Source organism: Condylura cristata, unplaced genomic scaffold (assembly GCF_000260355.1).
Source record: "Condylura cristata isolate star-nosed mole 26May11 unplaced genomic scaffold, ConCri1.0 scaffold00005, whole genome shotgun sequence".
Classification (NCBI taxonomy): Eukaryota; Metazoa; Chordata; class Mammalia; order Eulipotyphla; family Talpidae; genus Condylura; species Condylura cristata.
Genome location: NW_004567106.1, coordinates 48,114,285 through 48,134,176, shown reverse-complemented (window position 1 = coordinate 48,134,176; position 19,892 = coordinate 48,114,285). Strand labels below are relative to the sequence as shown.

The 19,892-nt window shown below is 40.1% G+C and overlaps 1 protein-coding gene across 1 annotated transcript in view; it reads left to right on the top strand.

Moving 5' to 3' along the window:
• The window catches only part of DOCK4 (dedicator of cytokinesis 4), a 203,777-nt gene extending 192,524 nt beyond the window's left edge, over window positions 1-11,253 (top strand). The window contains exons 48-52 of the mRNA XM_004677162.2: window positions 155-264; window positions 1,890-1,962; window positions 3,663-3,776; window positions 6,299-6,360; window positions 8,659-11,253. Of these exons, the coding sequence (XP_004677219.1) occupies window positions 155-264; window positions 1,890-1,962; window positions 3,663-3,776; window positions 6,299-6,360; window positions 8,659-9,096 (797 nt within the window). The 3' untranslated portion in view covers window positions 9,097-11,253. The remainder of the gene's footprint in view (window positions 1-154; window positions 265-1,889; window positions 1,963-3,662; window positions 3,777-6,298; window positions 6,361-8,658) is intronic.
• Window positions 11,254-19,892: the final 8,639 nt, after the last annotated feature.

Below are 19,892 nucleotides of genomic sequence, written 5' to 3'. Positions count from 1 at the left end.
TTAGTGCCAGGCTGTTTTGTAGACTGAGGGTCCCCAGAATACCTTCCAGCCCTGGCCGCTGTGACGCCAGCTGCCGCAGCCATGGGCTGTCCTCTAAACAGGTCTGGTGCCCCCGCCCCCATGGGAATGACCCTCTCTTTCCTTCTCTTCCCAGCTTCTCCCTTGTTATCTGACAAACACAAACATTCCAGAGAAAACGCTTGCCTGTCCCCAAGAGAGAGACCATGCAGTGCCATCTACCCGACACCTGTGGAGCCTTCTCAGGTAGTCTTGTGGGGTGGAGAGAGGAGAAAAATGAAAAGCCTAGAGAGGCCTCCATCTCTGCAGAAGCACACTGTTGCTGTCAGAGGTGCCCCGGGCTGGGTTAGGCCCCCAGTCCTGCTGACTGAAGCGTGCACACAGCTCAGCGCTTCTGTCTGCGGACGCTATCCGACGGGCATGTGGGCTGGTGCCGGGGCCACAAAGCTGAAAGAGAAATGGAAAATGTGTTTCCCTTCTTAATCTAGTATTTCATTGCTGCTGCTTAAACATTACAAGGGATTCTGAATGAATGAATCGGGGTGTATGTGTGTGCATGTTTGCTTGGATGTGTAGGGAGCAGAAGCGTGGAGCTACTTCTTGTATCAGCAGAAGGTCCTTGAAGAGATGCATGCTCTGCCTAGCAGTGTTTTTTGCCTCTAAAAGTAGAGAGAGCTGCAGTTCCTTTCTGAGGTGCTCCAGCGTGCCAGGGTGATAGAGTCCTTGGGCTTAAAGCCTTCATGCCTCAGGGGTAAGGGATGTGGCCCAAAACCTCCTGCCCAGTCTTGGTTTTGAAATAATTCCCTCCCAGCGCCGGTGAGAGCAGAGCTAGAGGTTGGGCCCTCTCACTGAAGGGTGGTTTCCAGGGGACAATTCAAAAGTAGCCCCAAGTTGTACTGATTATCTGGGAATGACTTAGGAGTGGGGAAAATAGATATTTGTATTCTAGCTAATTTCTCTGTTTTTCTACACCATCCTGGCAGAAGGCTGTAGCTGCATCTGAAAATGGATGAGAGCGAGTGGGATTTGGCTTGATTGGTTTATCTTTGCTGATTGTGTGATCTTCCCGAAAGTCCCCGGATACCTCATCTGCACAACACTGATCGCCCACAGAATTTACCTCTGAGTGCGTTTGACTCAACCACCTAACCAGTTTTATTTCCCTGTGTCACCTGATGTAGCAAGGGAATTTCACAGTTCCATCTGCTCTGGGAGAGCGTGTTGACGGCATGGGGGCCTCTGACAGCCTTCCTTGATTAGTCTCTGCTTTGGGAGTGTTCTGCTTTGGGTAAAATTTGAAGCTGTGTGTATGTGGCCAAAATTTCAGCAATACCCTTGCTGTGGTGCAGCTACTTTGAAGACCATGGTGCTTTTTCTTTTAATAGAGTATGTGGAGCCATATAAAATGGTCATTTTTGTGGATAAAAAAAATGTAGGATATTGGTCTTTTCATTTCTTTTAGCCTAACCTAGGAAACTAAATTAAAAGAGTTAAAGCCCATTCACTAGAGATTTTTTTGGAGCCAGCGTTCCTTCTCACTCACCTCTCATATTGTCGGCCTAGCATTTGTCTTTAAATAGAGCACCATAGCTTACCTGTCACCACTATTTTTCCTGACATTTTGTTACAGAAAATTCCTTTAATATTTTTATATAAAATCTAATACAAACTTTTTAAACACTCTGTTCTCTTCCTCCAAATCTAAGACTCTTCTCTTTTTCCTTAAATATAACTGATTCTTTGTTCCTAGGCTCATACCATAGAAAAATTACTTGTAATAGAATTGTTAGTAGTGAAATAATCATCTCATTTTTTAAAAGGACTCACACCTCAACATATTACGTCATAAAAATCCTCTCCTACCTTTGCAGAGGCTGCTGTTTAATCATATCGGAGATGGGGCGTTGCCACGTAGTGACCCAAATCTTTCTGCACCTGAGAAAGGTGGGTATAAAGTCAGGCCTGTCACGGTCCTGACATGTATAAGGATTTGTTGTATCCTCATTTCCTCCAGTCTTCTCTGTGTCTCTGTAGAAAGCAGATCTTCAATGATCAGGATTAATTTGCTCTGCAGGGAATTCACAAAATAGTCATTCACCGTACATTCTTCAAAAACTTTTCTTGTAGTAGTGAACAGCAGCACCCGAGCTAGTCAGGTAGTCCTTGGTTTAACGGCTCTTGGTGTCATTCAGTGGGTCACTGAGGCAATTTCTGGGCTTCCAGAAACCAAGCTGCCACTTAGGCTACGTGTTCAGAACAATGAAAATAGCACCTTTCCAGGCTGATTTCACCCCACCCTCTGTCCCCCTTACAAAGCTCATTCAGCCAGCTCATCTGTTGTTTGTGGTGATTCAAACACTATTTAAGAATTGCAATCTAGTGCATAATGGAGTGTGCCCTGCTGGAAGGTCACACATGAAAAATGAGAAACAAATACACGCATAGCAGTAATAGCCCATTAGCATCAGTCTCTGCCACACAGCAGAGGATGACGAGCAGATTAGATGTGACTTCCTCTCCTGCAGTGTGGAGACTTGCAATAAGTCGCTCTTGGGGTCAAGCCTCAAAACTGGAACGATCCCCAAGTCAATGAATCAAGAGTCACTAATGAAATGTCCCTGTAAAGTGCACTTTAATTGCCTTCATTAAGAACTAGATCTGTCATTTAAGAACACCTTAACATTAAAATTAAAACTTCCTTGGGAGACAGAAATTTGCCAGTCCAAAATTATTTTATGAAACACAATATTACAAGTCAGATATTGACCTTGATCTGGAAAATGAGAATATGGTATTCTCCCTTGATCTTTCTCCCAAAGAAGACCACAAAGCAAATCTAAAAGAAATGGACAAAAATATCCTAAGAGTAGCGTCATTTCATCTCACTCAATGAACATGGTGATTTAGTGTTAAAAAGTTGAAATCCCACACTTGCCCACCAGGTGGCAGTCTATGTACAGGGAGCGGGCTACTGGCAGTCTAAGACTTGCTTTTTGTAAACCTCATTGCATCAAGGCTATTTATAACCTTATGCGACTTGCCCTTGTCCCTAACAGGGTTGTTCTGAATTTCTGCATCTTACTGAAGTAGGAGACAGGCAAAATACAAAGAAAGGATGGAGGCTATCAGTATTATTCCAGGTTATATTTTTTGGGAAATATACCTCAGTATAATCCATGGATTTTACCAACAGTGGTCCCCTTCTCAAACAATTTATCAGCAGAAGGGGAAGGCGTGGCTGTTCTTGCTTTTAATTCTACCAAATAGCATGTCTTTCCTTCCCCGTTTTAATTAGAGTGCCACTTGTCCAGAAATTTTCAGTAAAAACCAACGATTAAAATAGCCCAGCAATAGCCCCTTCAGTCAGTTATTTAGCATCTAAACATGTTTATAAATTTCTATAGTGTAGAGATTTGTAGCACTATTTTACTGCTTGAGGGAACTAAAGAGACATGCTATCATCCAGTTAAATGTCAACTATAACTGTGAGATAGACAAATATTTATTTAGGAGGTTTTGGGGTTTTGTTTTTTAATCCAATTGAATTTTTTCCCACTCTGGATAATTTTGACTTTTTTCTAAGATCTCAAGTGTTCAAAGAACAAAGTGGGCCATGTGTTTTTAGCTGTGTTATTCCCTTCCAGCTGTGAATCCCACCCCTAGCAGCTGGAGCCTGGACAGTGGGAAAGAAGCCAAGAACATGTCGGATAGTGGGAAACTTATCTCTCCCCCTGTCCCTCCAAGACCCACACAGACTGGTGGGTATTTGAAGCATTTGAATAATCACCTTCACAAAATAACTTATTGACTATTCCAACTAGTCCTGAATTCCTCAGAAAGGTATTGGTGTCTGAGGTAAAAACCTTACTAACTTACTAGCTTTCTTGACCTCCTGTTATACTAAGTCAAATAATGCTTCACCCCTATTAAACTGTTCATATTTTATATTTTGTTCTCCCTGCTGTGCATCACCTCAAACTTTGGGGAGTATTCTAAACTGAATAAGCTGCTAGCATGGTCTCTGTCCTTCATTTAAGTCACCTTTCTAAAGCTTCCACTATCTGCCACTTTCTTCCGGCTTCTTCTGGACTGATGCCAAGGCAGGAGCTTGCCTCTATATAGGAACTGACTAACTGTAACTTTGAACCACTAACTAATTTCAAGTCATAACATCTAGACAACAGTTGTAGCTATCTGTTGCTTAGGGAGGTTTGTATTCAAGGTTCATATTTTCAAAAGTGTCCCCTGAGACGGCCTTGGTAGAAGCAAATTCTCTGTAAGGCTAACTTTGACCTACATCAGAATTTTAGTATTTCTGGGCAAAGACCCTAGAATCTGTACTTTACCACACCTTTCTACATGTTGAACCTCTGAAAGTTATTAAGAAGCTTTGTAAATAAATAGCAAACACAGACCCCTTTGTCTCTACTCACTCTCCCTGGCCTGGTGAATGGGGACATCTTCAACACATGTGTGTCTGGGGAAGTCTTGAAGCCTCACAAATACAGTTGGCCTGAGGAACACAGGACAGTTTCCTCCAGGAAATTTTCTGTGTTTATCATGTTTCATTGCTGTGCTTAGTATCTCTCTTCTTTGGTACTGAAGAACAGAAAACATGATTTTTCCCTTTCTAAAAAATAAATGAGCTACGCAGTTTTTTCTATGCATGACAAAGCTAAAAGTCATCAATGGGCTTTGAAAGGCATGTGAGATCCTTAAGCAGAGTAAGCAGTGAAAACAGTTACTAGTTATCTAGATTAGACGATCAGCACAGCCGTGAAAGAATAAGACTTATCAGCTAGGTAACTTTTATTGTATTTATGACATACATATATTCTGGAAGACCCCATATAAATCTGGTTGTGTCCCAAAATTAGGAATTTGAAAATATTTTTTCTAATGAACAGTATTAAAGGTAGGTAGATTCTGGGACCAATTCAAGTGTGTAGACAAGGCTACTGCTAGACCTATGTTAAGCCTGTATGGAGAGCGCCTTACAGAGAACCATTTCTAAATGTGCCCTGGATGTGGGGGCTGCTGTGGTGATGTCTGTGAACACCAGAGTCTGAAGAGAGGATCCCATGCGGCAAGAAACCTCTGCCACAGTGCTGGAGGCATTACAGTTCCCAGCCAAGATCTGTTTCTCTGAACACACAGTTTTCTCCCATCATCAACTTTGACCACTGACCGGATCTGAGAACTAACGCTGTGTCAGGACTTGCCTTGAACGTCCCTTAGTGTGCGAAGGGACTTGCAGTGTGATGAGGAACCACTGTCCCCGCCCCTCAGACAGCGCTGGCTCAGCAGCCCCAGTTAACATGGCAGGCTGCCCTCCCTTCTGCACTGATTGCTTTCAGGGTCTGTCCTCTGTCCTCATGTCATCTGTGGTCACCGTTGGGGGGAGGCTGTAACTGTCTGTGTTCCCTTCAGCCTGTCTGTGGTTCTCTTAAGCTCACTCTGACAGGAGGATGGCAGCTTATCACAGAGCAACAAGCCCTGCACTCACCGAAACCTCTGCTTGTGGAAATGGGAGCGCTGGCTTCCATTCGCTGTGCTGAGTGTCAGCAGACTTGCCACGTGTGCAGCGGTGTTGAGTGAGCTGCGTTTGATCCACAAACATACGCAGTGTCGTACCTGTAGGACTTGAAAATCTAGTGGGAAAAACAAACAATATTTCAATGATGATGAAATCTGTAGAGCAAACCCCCAGCCTCTCCCCTCAGCCCCAGGGACAAAGAAGAAACCTGAATACCGGCCTTAAGTGGGTAAAATGGAAAACTTTTCCCCTCTTATATGGACCGAACCAGGAATTTTCTGTTTCAGTATTGGGATGGGAAGAGGAGGCTGGTATTAAATGTTCCATGCATTATTCTATGCTGCCCAAGTGGCTCTGGTCTTCTCATTGCTACTCAGGTCAAAGTCAGCACCTGTTTCCCACACACCCGGCTCCCTGGCACCTCACGCCTCAACATTTTTTGAAATAGACCAAGCAGTGGAAAAGCATTTGGTTGTGTGGACATGGGTGGACGTTGTGCCAGTTTGGCGCCCTGCCAATTTGGTCAAAGCATCACCCAAGCACTGGCGAACTTCCGGTGGATAGCCCCTGTCTTGGTTTGTAAGGAATCTGTTTTGAACAGTCATTGCTAAGTTTCTCCTCATCCTCCTTCCTCGGAGGTCTTTACACTCTAGACCACCTGTATGGGTTGGACACAGACTGCACTGACAAGTAGACTACTGCCTGATTTTTCTTAATTGAAATAATCTCTCTCTCTTTCTACAGCTTCACCAGCAAGACACACAACATCAGTCTCGCCCTCACCTGCCGGGCGGTCTCCACTCAAGGTACTGGCCTTTCTTTGGACTGCAGCTAATGTCTGGCCATATGTTCCTTTTCTCCTCTGAGACTTAGCCCTGTTACATCAAGATGCAATATTTGTACAAACAGGGTAGAAAAGATGGGTGAGAAAACAGCACCAGGCTTTCCCTTGGGAGCCACCTCTATGAATGCAGCCATTTGATTGCAGATCATTAAACCTTGGTTTCTAAATGGTGACAGAGAGGGAGAATATATAAACTAGTGTGTATAGACAAGAAACAAATATGGTTCCAATGTATCTCATAGGGCATTTTAAAGCCTGCCTTTTGGTTCAAGGCACACTTTTTTTTTTTTAAGACACTTAAACTGAAAAACAGCAATAATTAAGACCTACTAAAAATATTCTCCTGTGCCTTTTTATCTTCATCTATCTCACCAATTTTGACAAAGTTAAATCCAATATTTTTTAACCAAGACTTACCTACTTACATTAGAGATACAAAGTGTGAAAATGTAAAGGGCAGATATTTGCTTTGCTATGTAGACACAGGCTATTTAACATTGCTAAACATAAAATCCCTCATGAAGGTAAAGAATAATGTTTAGTCTCTGTCCAAATTGAATCCAACTGGCTGCAAGGATTGTCGGCACATACAGAGATGTGTTTGGAGCTGCTGTACCAGAGGCAAATACAAAGTTGAAGTGAGTGCTGAAAGAGATTTGTACCTGAATGATGCAGGGTTCATACACTCGATGTCCTTTCTGTTGATGAGCTATTTGTAGTTGATGTGAAAGAAAGACAGATTAGCTTCTACAAACACAGGCAGGTTGTGATCTGATGCATCTGTGCTGCTAAGGATAGTTGCAGATATAAATTGAGAAGCTCAAAAACAAAACCCAAAAAAAAATGAAAAAAATCGCAAAGAAGTGTGATTTTGTTTGCATTTGCCAACATTTGGATGCGGAAATTTGCTAGCAAGTGCAAGTTATTTGTTAGTTGTGTTGTTATCCTGCAATGCAGCTGTTAATCAAGTCCACGTGACGGCCTTGGCTCTGGAAACCATAGACCGTCATCCTGATGTAACGAGGAGGAGAGCTACATGGTGTTGCTCCATCTTCACATTTACCCTGACTCGGAAAGCACTCCCAGCAGGTTGCTGTGGAGTAACATCTGCATTTTTCAATGTGATTTTGCTAGACTTCTTCGCTAGAAAATACGAAATCTTGGGTTCATGTTTAACAATCATTCTCTAAGGGCTGAAAACTTGCCAAATAGCAATCCAGTAGTCCTTGCTGAAAGGTGGGATAGACCGTCCTGCAGATTGGTGCTTACTGGCCATGTGCAACCTCCTGGCCGCAGGGGTTGAAAGGAAGAACAGCTAACCATCAGGTTTGTGCTGTGTCTCCTGGCTTACATTAGAGGGCACCCTGCAACCAAGCTGTGATTTGTTGCCTTAACTGAAAGGGTTTCCCACACTTAAGTTAGCCCTAGCCAAAAGGCTGTGCTTCCTGACCTTGTTTTGAACTAGGACTTTTTTATATATATAAAGACAACAGTACATCTGACGATCTTAATTGGCCATATTCAATTTTAGTTCCTGCTAACTATATGACTAACAGCATTATTTTGTGTGAAAAAGAGAGACCAAGTTAAAGTTAGCCTAGGGGAGCATTCTAAAGTATCTTCCATCTGACTTTAGTTTTATAGACCTTTATGTGCTAAGTGAAAAGAAATAACCTATTGTCAAGTAAGGTTAGAAAGTTTATGGGACTGAACAAAGTCATGTAGGTTTCTTCAAGACTAACATGCTAATATGCTTTCACTGTACTACCGGGAATTGAGAGACAAGAGCGCTTCACAGAACATCTCCTAGGACCCCTTCTCTTAGAATACCACTCTGGGGAAGTGCAAACGCAGATGTCAGAGGCGGTACAGTGAGTCTGGGTGTTTCATTAGTCCTGTAGCGCTGCCATAACAAAACATCACAGACCGGGTGGGTCAAACAAAAGTAAACGGAGGCTGCAAGTTCAAAACCAAAGTCGTCAGTTCTGGGTTTTTCTCCTTGGCTGCAGAAGGCGTCCTGTGTGTCCTTAATGGTCCTTTTGCTTATGTGCATGCATCTTTGATGTTTGTGGGTCCAGGTTTCATCGGGTTGGACCCCACCCTGAAGCCTTCATTTTAATGTCATCTCCTCTTTAAAATCCCAGTCGCCAAATACAATCACATACCTGGAAAAGCTGGGACTCGGGGAGGGCACCGTTTTCCATAACCGAGTTTGTGACTGCGTATCTCCCCCTTACCGCCTCCTTTTCCTCTTGAGCAGGGCTCGGCTCAGTCCTTCACTCCCTCTCCAGTGGAGTATCACTCCCCAGGGCTGATCTCCAATTCCCCGGTCCTGTCGGGCAGCTACAGCAGTGGGATTTCTTCACTCAGCCGGTGTAGCACGTCGGAAACCTCAGGCTTTGAAAATCAGGTGAATGAACAGTCAGTGCCCGTGTCTGTGTCTGGTTCAAGCTACTGCGGGCCAGAGGAGCCGGTGCGCAAGGAGAGCAAAACGCCACCCCCGTACAGTGTCTACGAGCGAACTCTGCGGCGCCCGGTCCCGCTACCTCACAGCCTTTCCATTCCCGTCACTTCCGACCCGCCCGCCCTGCCCCCCAAGCCCCTGGGAGCACGGTCGAACCACCTGGAAAATGGGACCAGAAGGACTGAGCCCGGGCCGCGGCCCAGGCCCCTGCCTCGGAAAGTCTCTCAGTTATAAGTCACTTTTCTATTTACCTGCAATGGGTTCTTTGCCGTTTACAAGAGAATAAGATGTATGATGAGAAGACACTTAGTGTAGGCACTTTAATAACTTACTCAGATTTGTCTTTAAATGAATGGAATTAAAACTTGCTTATTAATACAATGTTGCACAATACTCAAAGTTACTGATCTACAGTGCCAGCTGTTACATGAAGTATGGCTGAATTTCATTAAAATGTTTCTCATTTGAAAGTGGTATATAGTGATTAAGACTTCTTTTGTATCTTTTTATGTTCATCTTTTTTTACCTAGTTTAATCCTAAAACCAATACAATATTGTTGAACGTGCGATCATGTTGTATACTTTTTACTGAATACTTGATACTCTGAGAAAGCTTATGAAGTCCATGTACATCTTAACACAATGATCCTTGCTTTGGAAGACTTCTGGAAAATAGGGGATTTCTAGCTCTTTCCATGAGCAGACTGACCACTGCACATCAGAATTACAAGTTAAAGGTAGTGAGACAGTACACTTAGGAGGTTGCAAGGACTGAGACTTGAAAGTTGTTTTGTTCTTGAGACAAAATGTGCAAGGTGATTTAAGACATTTGACAGCTGTCCACACTTTAAAGCTCTACTTTGTGATTAGATTGTTAGATTGGTAAATCTTTCAAGTATCCTGACACCACTTTTTTTTTTTTTTTTTTTTTTTTTTTTTTTTTTTTTTGCATTTTACTTTGAGTTCCAATCAGGTAGATTAGGCAAAAGACCCCAGGAGAAATGGTTACTTGAATCTTATGCTTCCTTACTGATAGTTTCCGCTGCAAAATTTGTCATTGAAGGAGAGCAGATGTTCATGTATTAAAGAGGCACAAATTAATGTGTCCCATTAACAAGAATTCAGGAATCAATACAGGACAGTATTAAATCAATAGCGTAAATGGAAGAAAAAAACCTCGGAGAAAATATATTAGCATGATTAAATAGCAAAAGGATGTCAGAGGCAAGGGCATTCACTTTGAATCCTGCACAAAGTAAATTCCTCACAACTCTTCATTCTTAACGGTGGAGCTTGTGTCTTAGCTGACCTCTTTGTCTTTGGGTTGCAAGAGGATGGCTGTAGACTGCTTTTGCTTGAAAATTGCAACCTAGCGTCTTAGCTCTAGATAGGGATGCTCACCCCAGTTGTAGGTGTGAAGAAGCACCATGTATGTAGTCATGTATTTTGTACCTTTGTTTTTCTTTACTGACTGTTTATAACACTCAATTGACGATAGATATGAACTGTATTTTAAATCATACTGTTAAATATTTTCCCTCTTTTGTTGGGAAGCTCCTTTTAGTTTAACGTGTTTGTTTTTGTTGATAGCTTACCTGGAAGGCAGTGACCACTTTTTTATATTCTCTTAATGAAACCATTCAGCAGGTATACGCTGTTGAGGCTGGTTATAGAGGTTTTCTATAATAAATGTTCAGTATTTTTGTACATAACTGGTTAATTTTAATAAGAGATACCATTATGTGTACAAATAAAAGCAGACAGTTGTGGATGCAGTATGATTGTTATAATTATGCCAAATACTTTATGTATGGAAAAAGAATATTTGTACATATGTGCTTTTAACAATAATTCTGCCATATTGACTTTACAATTTTGAATGTCAAAAAATTAATATATGTTAAAATATTTATGTTTAGTGAAGGATTCATAAATGAGAAAAGGAACATATGGATTTTAGCTTTGTATCTTGCAAGTTTTGGAAATTTCCTGAACTAGCATTTGCTTTTGATGATAACACTTTGTAATCACATCCTTTAAAACATATATGTTATGTATAATATATACATAATATATCTGTGAAGCTCCATGTTTCTGTTGCTTTAAGAAGTAAAGACTTCCATTTAAATAAGGTGACATGCATAAGATAACAAAGCTTCTTTGATTTCCTTTTCTTCTGTAATTTAATAGATTTGTTGACTAGTGCTTGGGCACAGTATAAATCAGTGTTATTTGCTCTTGAAGCCATTAAAACTTTTTTTTGGCTATGAACAGTTCAATTTATCATGTGTGTGTATTTCTGAAGCAGCTGTATAGCAGAACATTTCAAGAGATTCTGTTAGCTCAGATGTTCCTGTTGGTTGCTGCTGAATGGTAAATATTAAATAAAATTACCTAATTAATCTTAATATCTCTGTATTTATTCCTGTTAACAGTGTGTACCTTCTCTTTGGTCATATCACGGTGAAGTTTTCACAGTGCTTTGTTGATAGAGCCAGTTTTTGCTGTTGCTGTTCTGACCTGGTTGATACCCTTTCACTCCAAAGTTTATTTATAACATGGAGAACAAAGGTGGTAAAGGTAACAGCAGTATGGGTTACTGGGAGTGGAAAAGGGAACATTTCCTTATTTGTGAGGCTGACCCTTACTGGTCTAACCAGGCCCAATTTTAACAAGTCAACCATCAAAGTTTGTTTGCACTAGAAAATGACACAGAACAGGTAACTGAGTAGTGTAAGGGGATCTTAGAGAGCTGCTTTTGTCTACTGTGATCAGCTCTCTGCATTCCAGCTTTTCTCCATGGTTTTCATAAAATAGAAAGTGTATTTCACAAGCACTGCAAAACTCATTGACTGCAAGATGTCTGTTAATGAAGCCTTGCTTTTACTTTTGTGAGATGGGTCAGAACTGTGTGAGATTTATGACACTTATGTACACAATAATAAGCAAGCCACTGTCTAAAGCCTCTGTCCCATTAAATACCAAAACCCATTTAAAAGCCATTGTCAGTGTCCTCCTGATTGTTTCTTAACATTAACTAAGTGATTTTAGAGCTTTTTTGGATCATTTTCATTATAGCTGAGCACATAAGTATTTCGATTCTACAAGTATAATTACATTATGAATAGCTGTTTCCTACCTAAGTAGTCTTCTCTCTGGATTGTTATTGATTGTTTTACAAAACACAACAAAGAATAACAAGTTGCACAGCTTTTCCTTTATCTGATCTTTATACATTAAAAAGTGGCTTGCACCAAAATGAATTCTTAGATATTGATTAAAATAAGTGTTGCCCTCAAATAAGACTAACAGACCCAATTTTAACAAGTTAACCATCAAAGTTTGTTTGCATTAGAAAATAACACAGAACTGATAACTGGCTGGTATAAAAGTGATCGTTTGAAAAATTGACAAACGACAAATTCCATAACATTATTATTTTTACACATTCCTCTTGTCTTTTTCTACCTGCGTATAATGTCTAATTTTTCCAAATTGTTGCGTGTCGTTTCCCCAAGTATCATCAAAAAATTAGCTGCCAATTCAGTGCTCAGAGCCTTGAGAGAGACTGTCATCTCAACAGAGCTTTGGTAGTGGGAGGCCTCTAGATGGTAAGGGCAAAGTCCCAGTCTACGGAAATTTAAAATGTTGTTTAAGGTGAGTCAATGAATAGGCCTTAAGTTTGTGTAAAATCATGATGTCATTGTTAGGGTTGCTAATCACAAGGCAAGAATTTTAGAAGGAGGGCTTTGAAGAGTCTTAGGATATACACTTGGTTTGATGGACCTATTAAGTTCTTTTGATGATCAAGATTTGCCTGACCAAGAGATTCCTTAGAAGAGGAAAGCTATGCTAATGAACATTAGAATAGTGAATGTCTCTAAAATAGTGAATGTCTACATTCATGTTGACATAAGCGGAGATGCGGGGATGGGGAGATGGTTTCAGTCCTCAATATGTGTGTTTTACATAGCTGTAATCACTGCATACCTAGACATATAACATTAAATAAAACAATGGCTAATATCTTTTCACATTATTACATGTGTAAAAAGTCAAATATTTACACTCCACTATTTAGCCATTTCTTATTAATGGACATTATGGTGTTTGCAGTTTTTCACCAGCTGAAATGTTATATACAACTGTTTCCATTTTTGGATTTATTGAAAATGGATTCTCAGACAAAGCAGAAACAAAAGAAAATGGTTTTTACAGTTCTTTTGTATATTAGAAAATTATTTCCCAAAAAGTATTGTACTGATTTTAGTGCCACCAGCAGTATTTTTCTAAGAGTAGATATTGATAATGCTTTTGCTATGCAGGAAAAAAATATTGCTGCCTTACCCAAAATTTGAGAAAATATTAAGTATTTTTGCGGCATCTCATGCTAAGGAAATTGATGTCCATGTAAAGGAACTGAAGAGAAATGAGGACAGAAAACTAACACAGTCTACTTAGCATGGCACATACTGAAATTCCCAGGAAGATACATCTTCTGTTTATAAAAAATACTAGAAAAACCCTGATAGGTCCATCAAGTACTGTCTCAGTTAGCCAGAATTTATCTCTCATTTACAACAGTGAAATTGCCAGAAATCTTTTAATAGAAATGTGGCCAATACCTGAACAAACTGCTAAGTGCTACGTATAGTCTGCTGAGGGTACCAGCCCTAAGAAGATGAAGCAGATAAAATGATGATGTGTTTGGGCTCACTGAGTGGTGAAGGGATGGAGGAGACAAGCACTAGAAAACTTATACAAGGGCAGGGGGAGGGGAAGTGGTCGGCAGTCAGCTTCAGATAAAAAATTTCGTAAGTGAAATTACATCAGTGTATGGTGTACTATGTGGATCAGTCACCTTTAAGTATATTGGGAAATAAGGGCTAGGAGTTTTTGTACATGGAGAGTAAAATAAATTTTCATCCTCCATATAGGAATATAGCAGAAAATGCCTAAAAGTTAAAAGTTTTATCTTTCAGAAATAAAACGAAACATTAAGAAGTAATATTTTTAAATGGAAATTAGGGCCTCCCTGGTGGTGAGAGGGGTTAAAGTGCAGCACTATGAAGCTATCCACAGCCACTGCAGCATACGTTCGATCCCTGCCAGGGAAGAGATCCACATGGCGCAGCAGACCTCTCCTGACACTCCCCTCAGCAATGTATTTCAGTCAATCTGCCTGTTCTGTGCCCACTGTCTCTGGTGAATCCTCTCACCCCCATACCCCTAGCCTGTACCCCAGTTCTTACATGCATCAATTTTTTTTTAACTAAAAAAAAAAAAAATCATTGTCTTCAGGGAATGAAAACTAGCTGGAGATGGGCTTTCGTGCAGGGCTCCTGTGTGTCAGGTGCTTATAAAACTATGCATATGTGATTGTGGAACATTTTCAAAGTTTGGAAAAAATGAATTTCATGACACTCATACCACTGGTTTCACTTCTTTTGCTTACTTCTCCTCACTTTACATGCTCTAGATTTAGACCTCTTTGAGCTTTGCAGAGAGATTGCACCCAGGTGTCTATGTAAAGGCATGTGTGTGGCATGAAGGGGACGGGCTCACCTGAGACTCCTGGAATAGGAGTGAGCAGCAGTGACAGGCACATTTCAACCCTATTAAAGCATTTCTTACATGTATAGGCTTCAACTCTATTCTTCAATAGCAGCATTAAACAGCCAGTGGAAATCATTTTTAGAGTTCTGAAGGAACTCTGCAATTACACTAGTTTATAGGTTCCTGTGTATCAACGATGACAATGTTCCCATTCTGATAAAAGCACACCCGTGGCTGGCGATTTCCCAGAACCAAGCATCTACCACTTTAAGTAACTTTCCATCTTCCTCTTTTTCTCCTTTTAGTTCCTTTTCGTATAACAACTTTCTAAAACTTAAGAACCTACAAAAAGTTAGCAGAATTCATGATATAAATTTTCAAGCCTTAGATAAGAGAAAGAAAACTACAGACAAAAGAAAAGCAAATAGTAGACTAAAAAGTGTTTATTGTGTCACAGCACCAAGGAGATCTTTCCCCATCTCTCTGGGTCTTCATGCTGACAAACGACAGGCGTCAGAAGGCTGGGTAAGAGAAAGCCGTAGAAAGAGGTGTGATAATGACAGGTCTACTTCTTAGATCTCTGGGACACCCAGCTTTACTGAGTAACTCACCCACATGGCTTCAGATGCCATCCTACAAAGCTTCACTGAAACAGTAGGGCCAGGAGGACGAGGGAGGTGAAAAGGAGAGGGGGAAAGAAGGTCACTTAGGGGTCTCACTGCAGAAGGTGAAACAAAGGATGCAGGTTTAGATTGTGCATCTCCATTAGGAAAAAGTAGGTCTTCCTCATATAGAGAAGTTTACCCATAAATATCTTCATCAAAAGCAACTTTACCCAGCCTTCAGCACACCTCCTATAAAATCAGTCTTCTGCCAAAAACAACTTTGGGAATGACAGATTTTTGGTACCTTACAGCACCAAATATGACAGTATTAAGTTGTCTGAATTCTTTATGAAGCTATTGATCATTTAAAAAGCAACAAAACTACTAATGTGTGTAAGTACTGGAAAGGGAGATTTTTGACAATAGTTTTACAACTGTCTTCCCCTCAGTGTACTGTTTTATAAGCCTCAAAGGCTGGGGAGCAGGAGACAAGAGGTGAAGGCCTGGACTGAAAGCCGCACTGATTGTGTCAGGCCTGAAGCCAGGGCATTCATTATGTCTGATGAAATAAAGAAACTGAAGAAACTACTTTTAATATTTTCTATGTAGCAAACAATCCATTCTCCAGAAATGAGCTGAATACATCACTTGTAATAAGGGAAATGCAAATCAAAACCACAATGAGATACCACCACACACCTCTAAGAATGGCACATATGAAAAAAATCGACCAACAGCAAATGTAGGTGAGGATGTGGAGAAAAAGGAACTCCCCTACACTGCTGGTGGGAATGCAAGCTTATCCAACCACTATGGAAAGCTTGGAGTTTGGAGGTTTCTCAAACTGCTAAAAATGGAGTTCCTATATGACCCTGCAATCCCACTCCTAGGTATGTACTCCAAGGACATGAAAACATTACTTCAAAAGGGTACCTTGCACCCATATGTTTATCACTGCTTTTTACAATACGGAAGATATGGAATCAATCCAAATGCCCAAAAATAGATGCCTGCATCAAGAAGATGTAGTACATATATACAATGGAATATTACTCAGCAATTAAAAAGATAAACTCATGCCTTTTGCAGTAACATGGATGAAGCTAGAAGAGATCATACTTAGTGAAGTAAGCCAGGAAGAAAAAAAATACCAGATGGTTTCAGTCATAGCAGAAATATAAGGGATCAGACAAAAAAATTTTGTAATAAAACAGACACATTCTACTGGGGTAGAGAAGGGAATAGGATCAAAACTGGGATGGGAAGAGCGCATGGCTTATGGTGATGGCACATGGGAAAAGTGGTGGTGGGAAGTCCACAGGAATACAACCAAGTTGAAAAAATGCACAAAATGAAGAATGATGTTAAATATATATATTTAAATTAAAAAAAAAGAAATGTGTTCAATAGTTACTACCTTAACTGAAGTATTTAATGAGAGGTAGTATTTTAGTTTGTTTCTTTTAGTTTTTTAAAAAATTTCTTAATCATTTTACATCATTTAGTAGGTATCAACCTATTTTATTCCTTCCTCTACCTCATCATGCTCAGCTGCGATTTCAAAGACTTTTTCAGCTAAGAGTGTGAGGTTGATTTGAACCTTCAGTCTTCAGTGTTTGATTGCTGTAGAATTTAAGTCAAAAATACTTGAACAACCCAGCAAGGGAGTAATGACTCCCAGAGACTAATTTCCTTAGCTTGCATATTTCTGTAAATGGCTTTTAAAGAATACTCCTGCATTCTCTAAGACGGTGAGGCCTGTGTGAAGATATGTTCAAATCAGAGGTATAAAATACCAAGAACAGAATGCTGAAAGGGACTGATCGGGTGAAAAGAGGGAACTGGATGGCAACAGCAAATGTGAATTTACTTAAGATATGAAAGTGTAGCCCCAGAAAAATTCCCTGAAAGGAGAAAGCATGCACTGAACACAAAGGAAGAATGATGTGATATATATATATAATATATATATGTATAGATATAGATAGATATAATTTAATTATATCTATTAAAAAAAAAAAAAGAATGTCCTCAACATTCTATGTGACTGCTAGCAATGCGTGACTGCCTCAGCCAAGATGATCAGTCACCACCTGTCACACCAAGGTGACATGGAGCAGAGTCACCTGCAACTCTATTAATTATTGTGCTAAAGTGTCATCATTGAGGATGTTTAATTCTTGACTTCTGTCTTTTATCAGGGACTGAAAACATTAGCAAAACCTCTCCATAGTGGTTTTATGATCAAGACTAGATTCATTTGATGTTTGAGGACCTACTCAGACTATAAACTTACAGGTATACAAAAAAAAATTATCTGTCATTTTCCAAGAATCTATTCTTAACTGAGAAAAATATAGATATGGATATTAACCAGCTAATAACACAAGAAATCTTAGGATGGTCATAAACAAGCAGTTGTCAAACCAAATGAGGGGCACAGCTCATGACTGCTGACTCCTCCTAAGAGGTAATATTCACCACACAGGCTCCAACACCCTGCTTATTGTGCTGTTAGTAGATGCACTTCTTGAAACACTGGGACAAAGCTGATAATGCTGAAGTCCCTTTTTGTGTTTCCTCATTCTTAGAGAAAGACCCATCAACGGGATGCCAGGAAGCTCTAGTAGGTTTGATTCTGATGTGAGACAGTAGTACCCCATGTGTGGTCCTGGGGACATAGAACCAAGCAAAACAGTATTTTTTTTTTTTCTTGGAAGAGGCTCTAGACTAGTGAGAAGGGAGAGAAACAGACAAGCACTTAAACATAGGGTGATTCTGCTGGGGGGCAGAATTTCTATCTACCAATACTTTGTAAGATCCTGTGATGCATAAATTTCATGTTTAAGAATTCCTCCTACGAAAAATGTGGAAAACTTGTACCTACAATTATTGCAAGTTTGCTATAATAATGAAAATTTTGAAATCTTCTAAATGGCTAATAATATGGAATGGCTTTAATAAGGTATCCACACTATGTAATATTCAGCTACTATTTAAAATCATAATACACATGTATATTGACTGATGTAGAAGATGTTTACAATATTACTCAGTGAAACAATTTACGGTGTAAGTCAGTATGCATAGTACAAACCCATTATGAAATAATGTGTTTGCACATACATGTATATCTGTGTGTATGTGTGTATACATGCTAGAATATATGCCAAAGATTTTGTGTTGATTAAATCTGGATAGAGGAGTAATAAGGTTTATTTTTGTTCTTATTTTCAACTTTATGTGATTTATTTCTAAAAAAAAAAAAAGGTAGATAGCTAAGTAAATGCTAAGGCATTACAAGGACTATAAAAGAATCATAGAATCATGAGGAGTATTCTATGATAGTGCCAAGATATTTAGTCAAAATGGGGGATAACAATGCAGTGGGCAAAGAAATCATCACAGAAGTGGTAGCACTTGATCAAAGATTTGAATAATCACCTGCCATACAGGGGAAAACACTGCCATACAGCTAGTAGTGTAAGCTGTATGGCAAGCTACTAGTGTGCAAGCTAAGCTAGTAGTGTTTAGAGGTTAATAAGTGGACTTGGACTGAAGAAGCATCAGAGAGATGGTGTCAAAGAGGTGGGCAAGGACCCACACAGTGCTGTCTGAACTTTCTCCTGGTAATGATAAGGAGCCTCAAGGATCTTAACAAGATTTGTTCAGAATTGTGCTTTGGAAAGACTGATGCATAAAATTATAAACAAGAGATGAAGAGGAGAAAGTGGAAGAAACAAAGAAAGGAGAAAATCAGGGAAGCTAGATAGGGACTCCTATGAGCTAGCAATCAAGGCAATAGGACTAGAGGCAGAATTATGGAGAAGCAGGAAGGGCACATTTAAGAGCTCTGTAGTAGAAATAATAGAATACATATCAGAGAGAAATGTTTGGCCCATCTGGGGTTGGTGCAGATGCTCCCGGTGATAGGAATGGGGTCTATAGTATAGAAAAAAGATTGTTCTTGAGCCAAAGGAAAGATACCTCTTATTCTGGGGCTCTTGTGCTGATACAGACCTGTATTTTTTTAGAGACGCAGTGACAGTTAAAAAAGTTCCCTCCCAGTGGCCCTGTTTTATTTAAGTAGCAAGAGGAGAATTATTTGCTGGAAAGTTAAGGATTATGAGCTAGTAAATTAGACCTTAGATTTGTCAAGTTTTAGCCAAATTTGGTGGCTGTGGTGACTTCTGAACATATGTAAGAATTACTGGGCCCTGTAGATGCCAGCTTAGATGGAGATCATGAATTTGTGATTATAGCAGTTTTCTCCAAGGACTGTAAGTGGCTAAGGTCTGCTCCCAGGAAGACAGGTGAAAGTTGCCACCATAATCGTGTATCATACTTGATAACAAGTGGGGCCCAAAAAACAGGCCCCTAAGAAACAAAGCAATGGCCCATTAGGCTAGGCCAAATGTGAAAAGAGCACAGTCTATGGGACTTGACATGGAGGAATATAATTTGAGGACTGGATAAAGTCAAAGAAGGGATGATGTAGAAGAAGATCATTGATTAAGTTGACAGGGAGGTCCTGGTGGTGTTCATTTCACATCAGTTCTGGGGGACAGTCCAGAGGATGCAGTGGATCTGAGTAGATGGTATTAGTGACAGTGGAAATTAGAAGTCATCACAGGAAAGTATCTAGCCATAATGTTTGCTGTAGATTAGCAAGCATTGCTACAATGGTCCTTGATGCATTCTTCTTTGGAATACTATTCTTTTTGTTGTTTCAGTAACTGTACACTGATTTCTACACTAGACTTTTGCTTATGTTTTGAGACACCTTCAATTTTCCACTGGTCAGAATATTTGATTAATTTCTCCAGTTCTGGAAAAATCAAAATCTACAGGAAGTAAAAAACAGTCGAG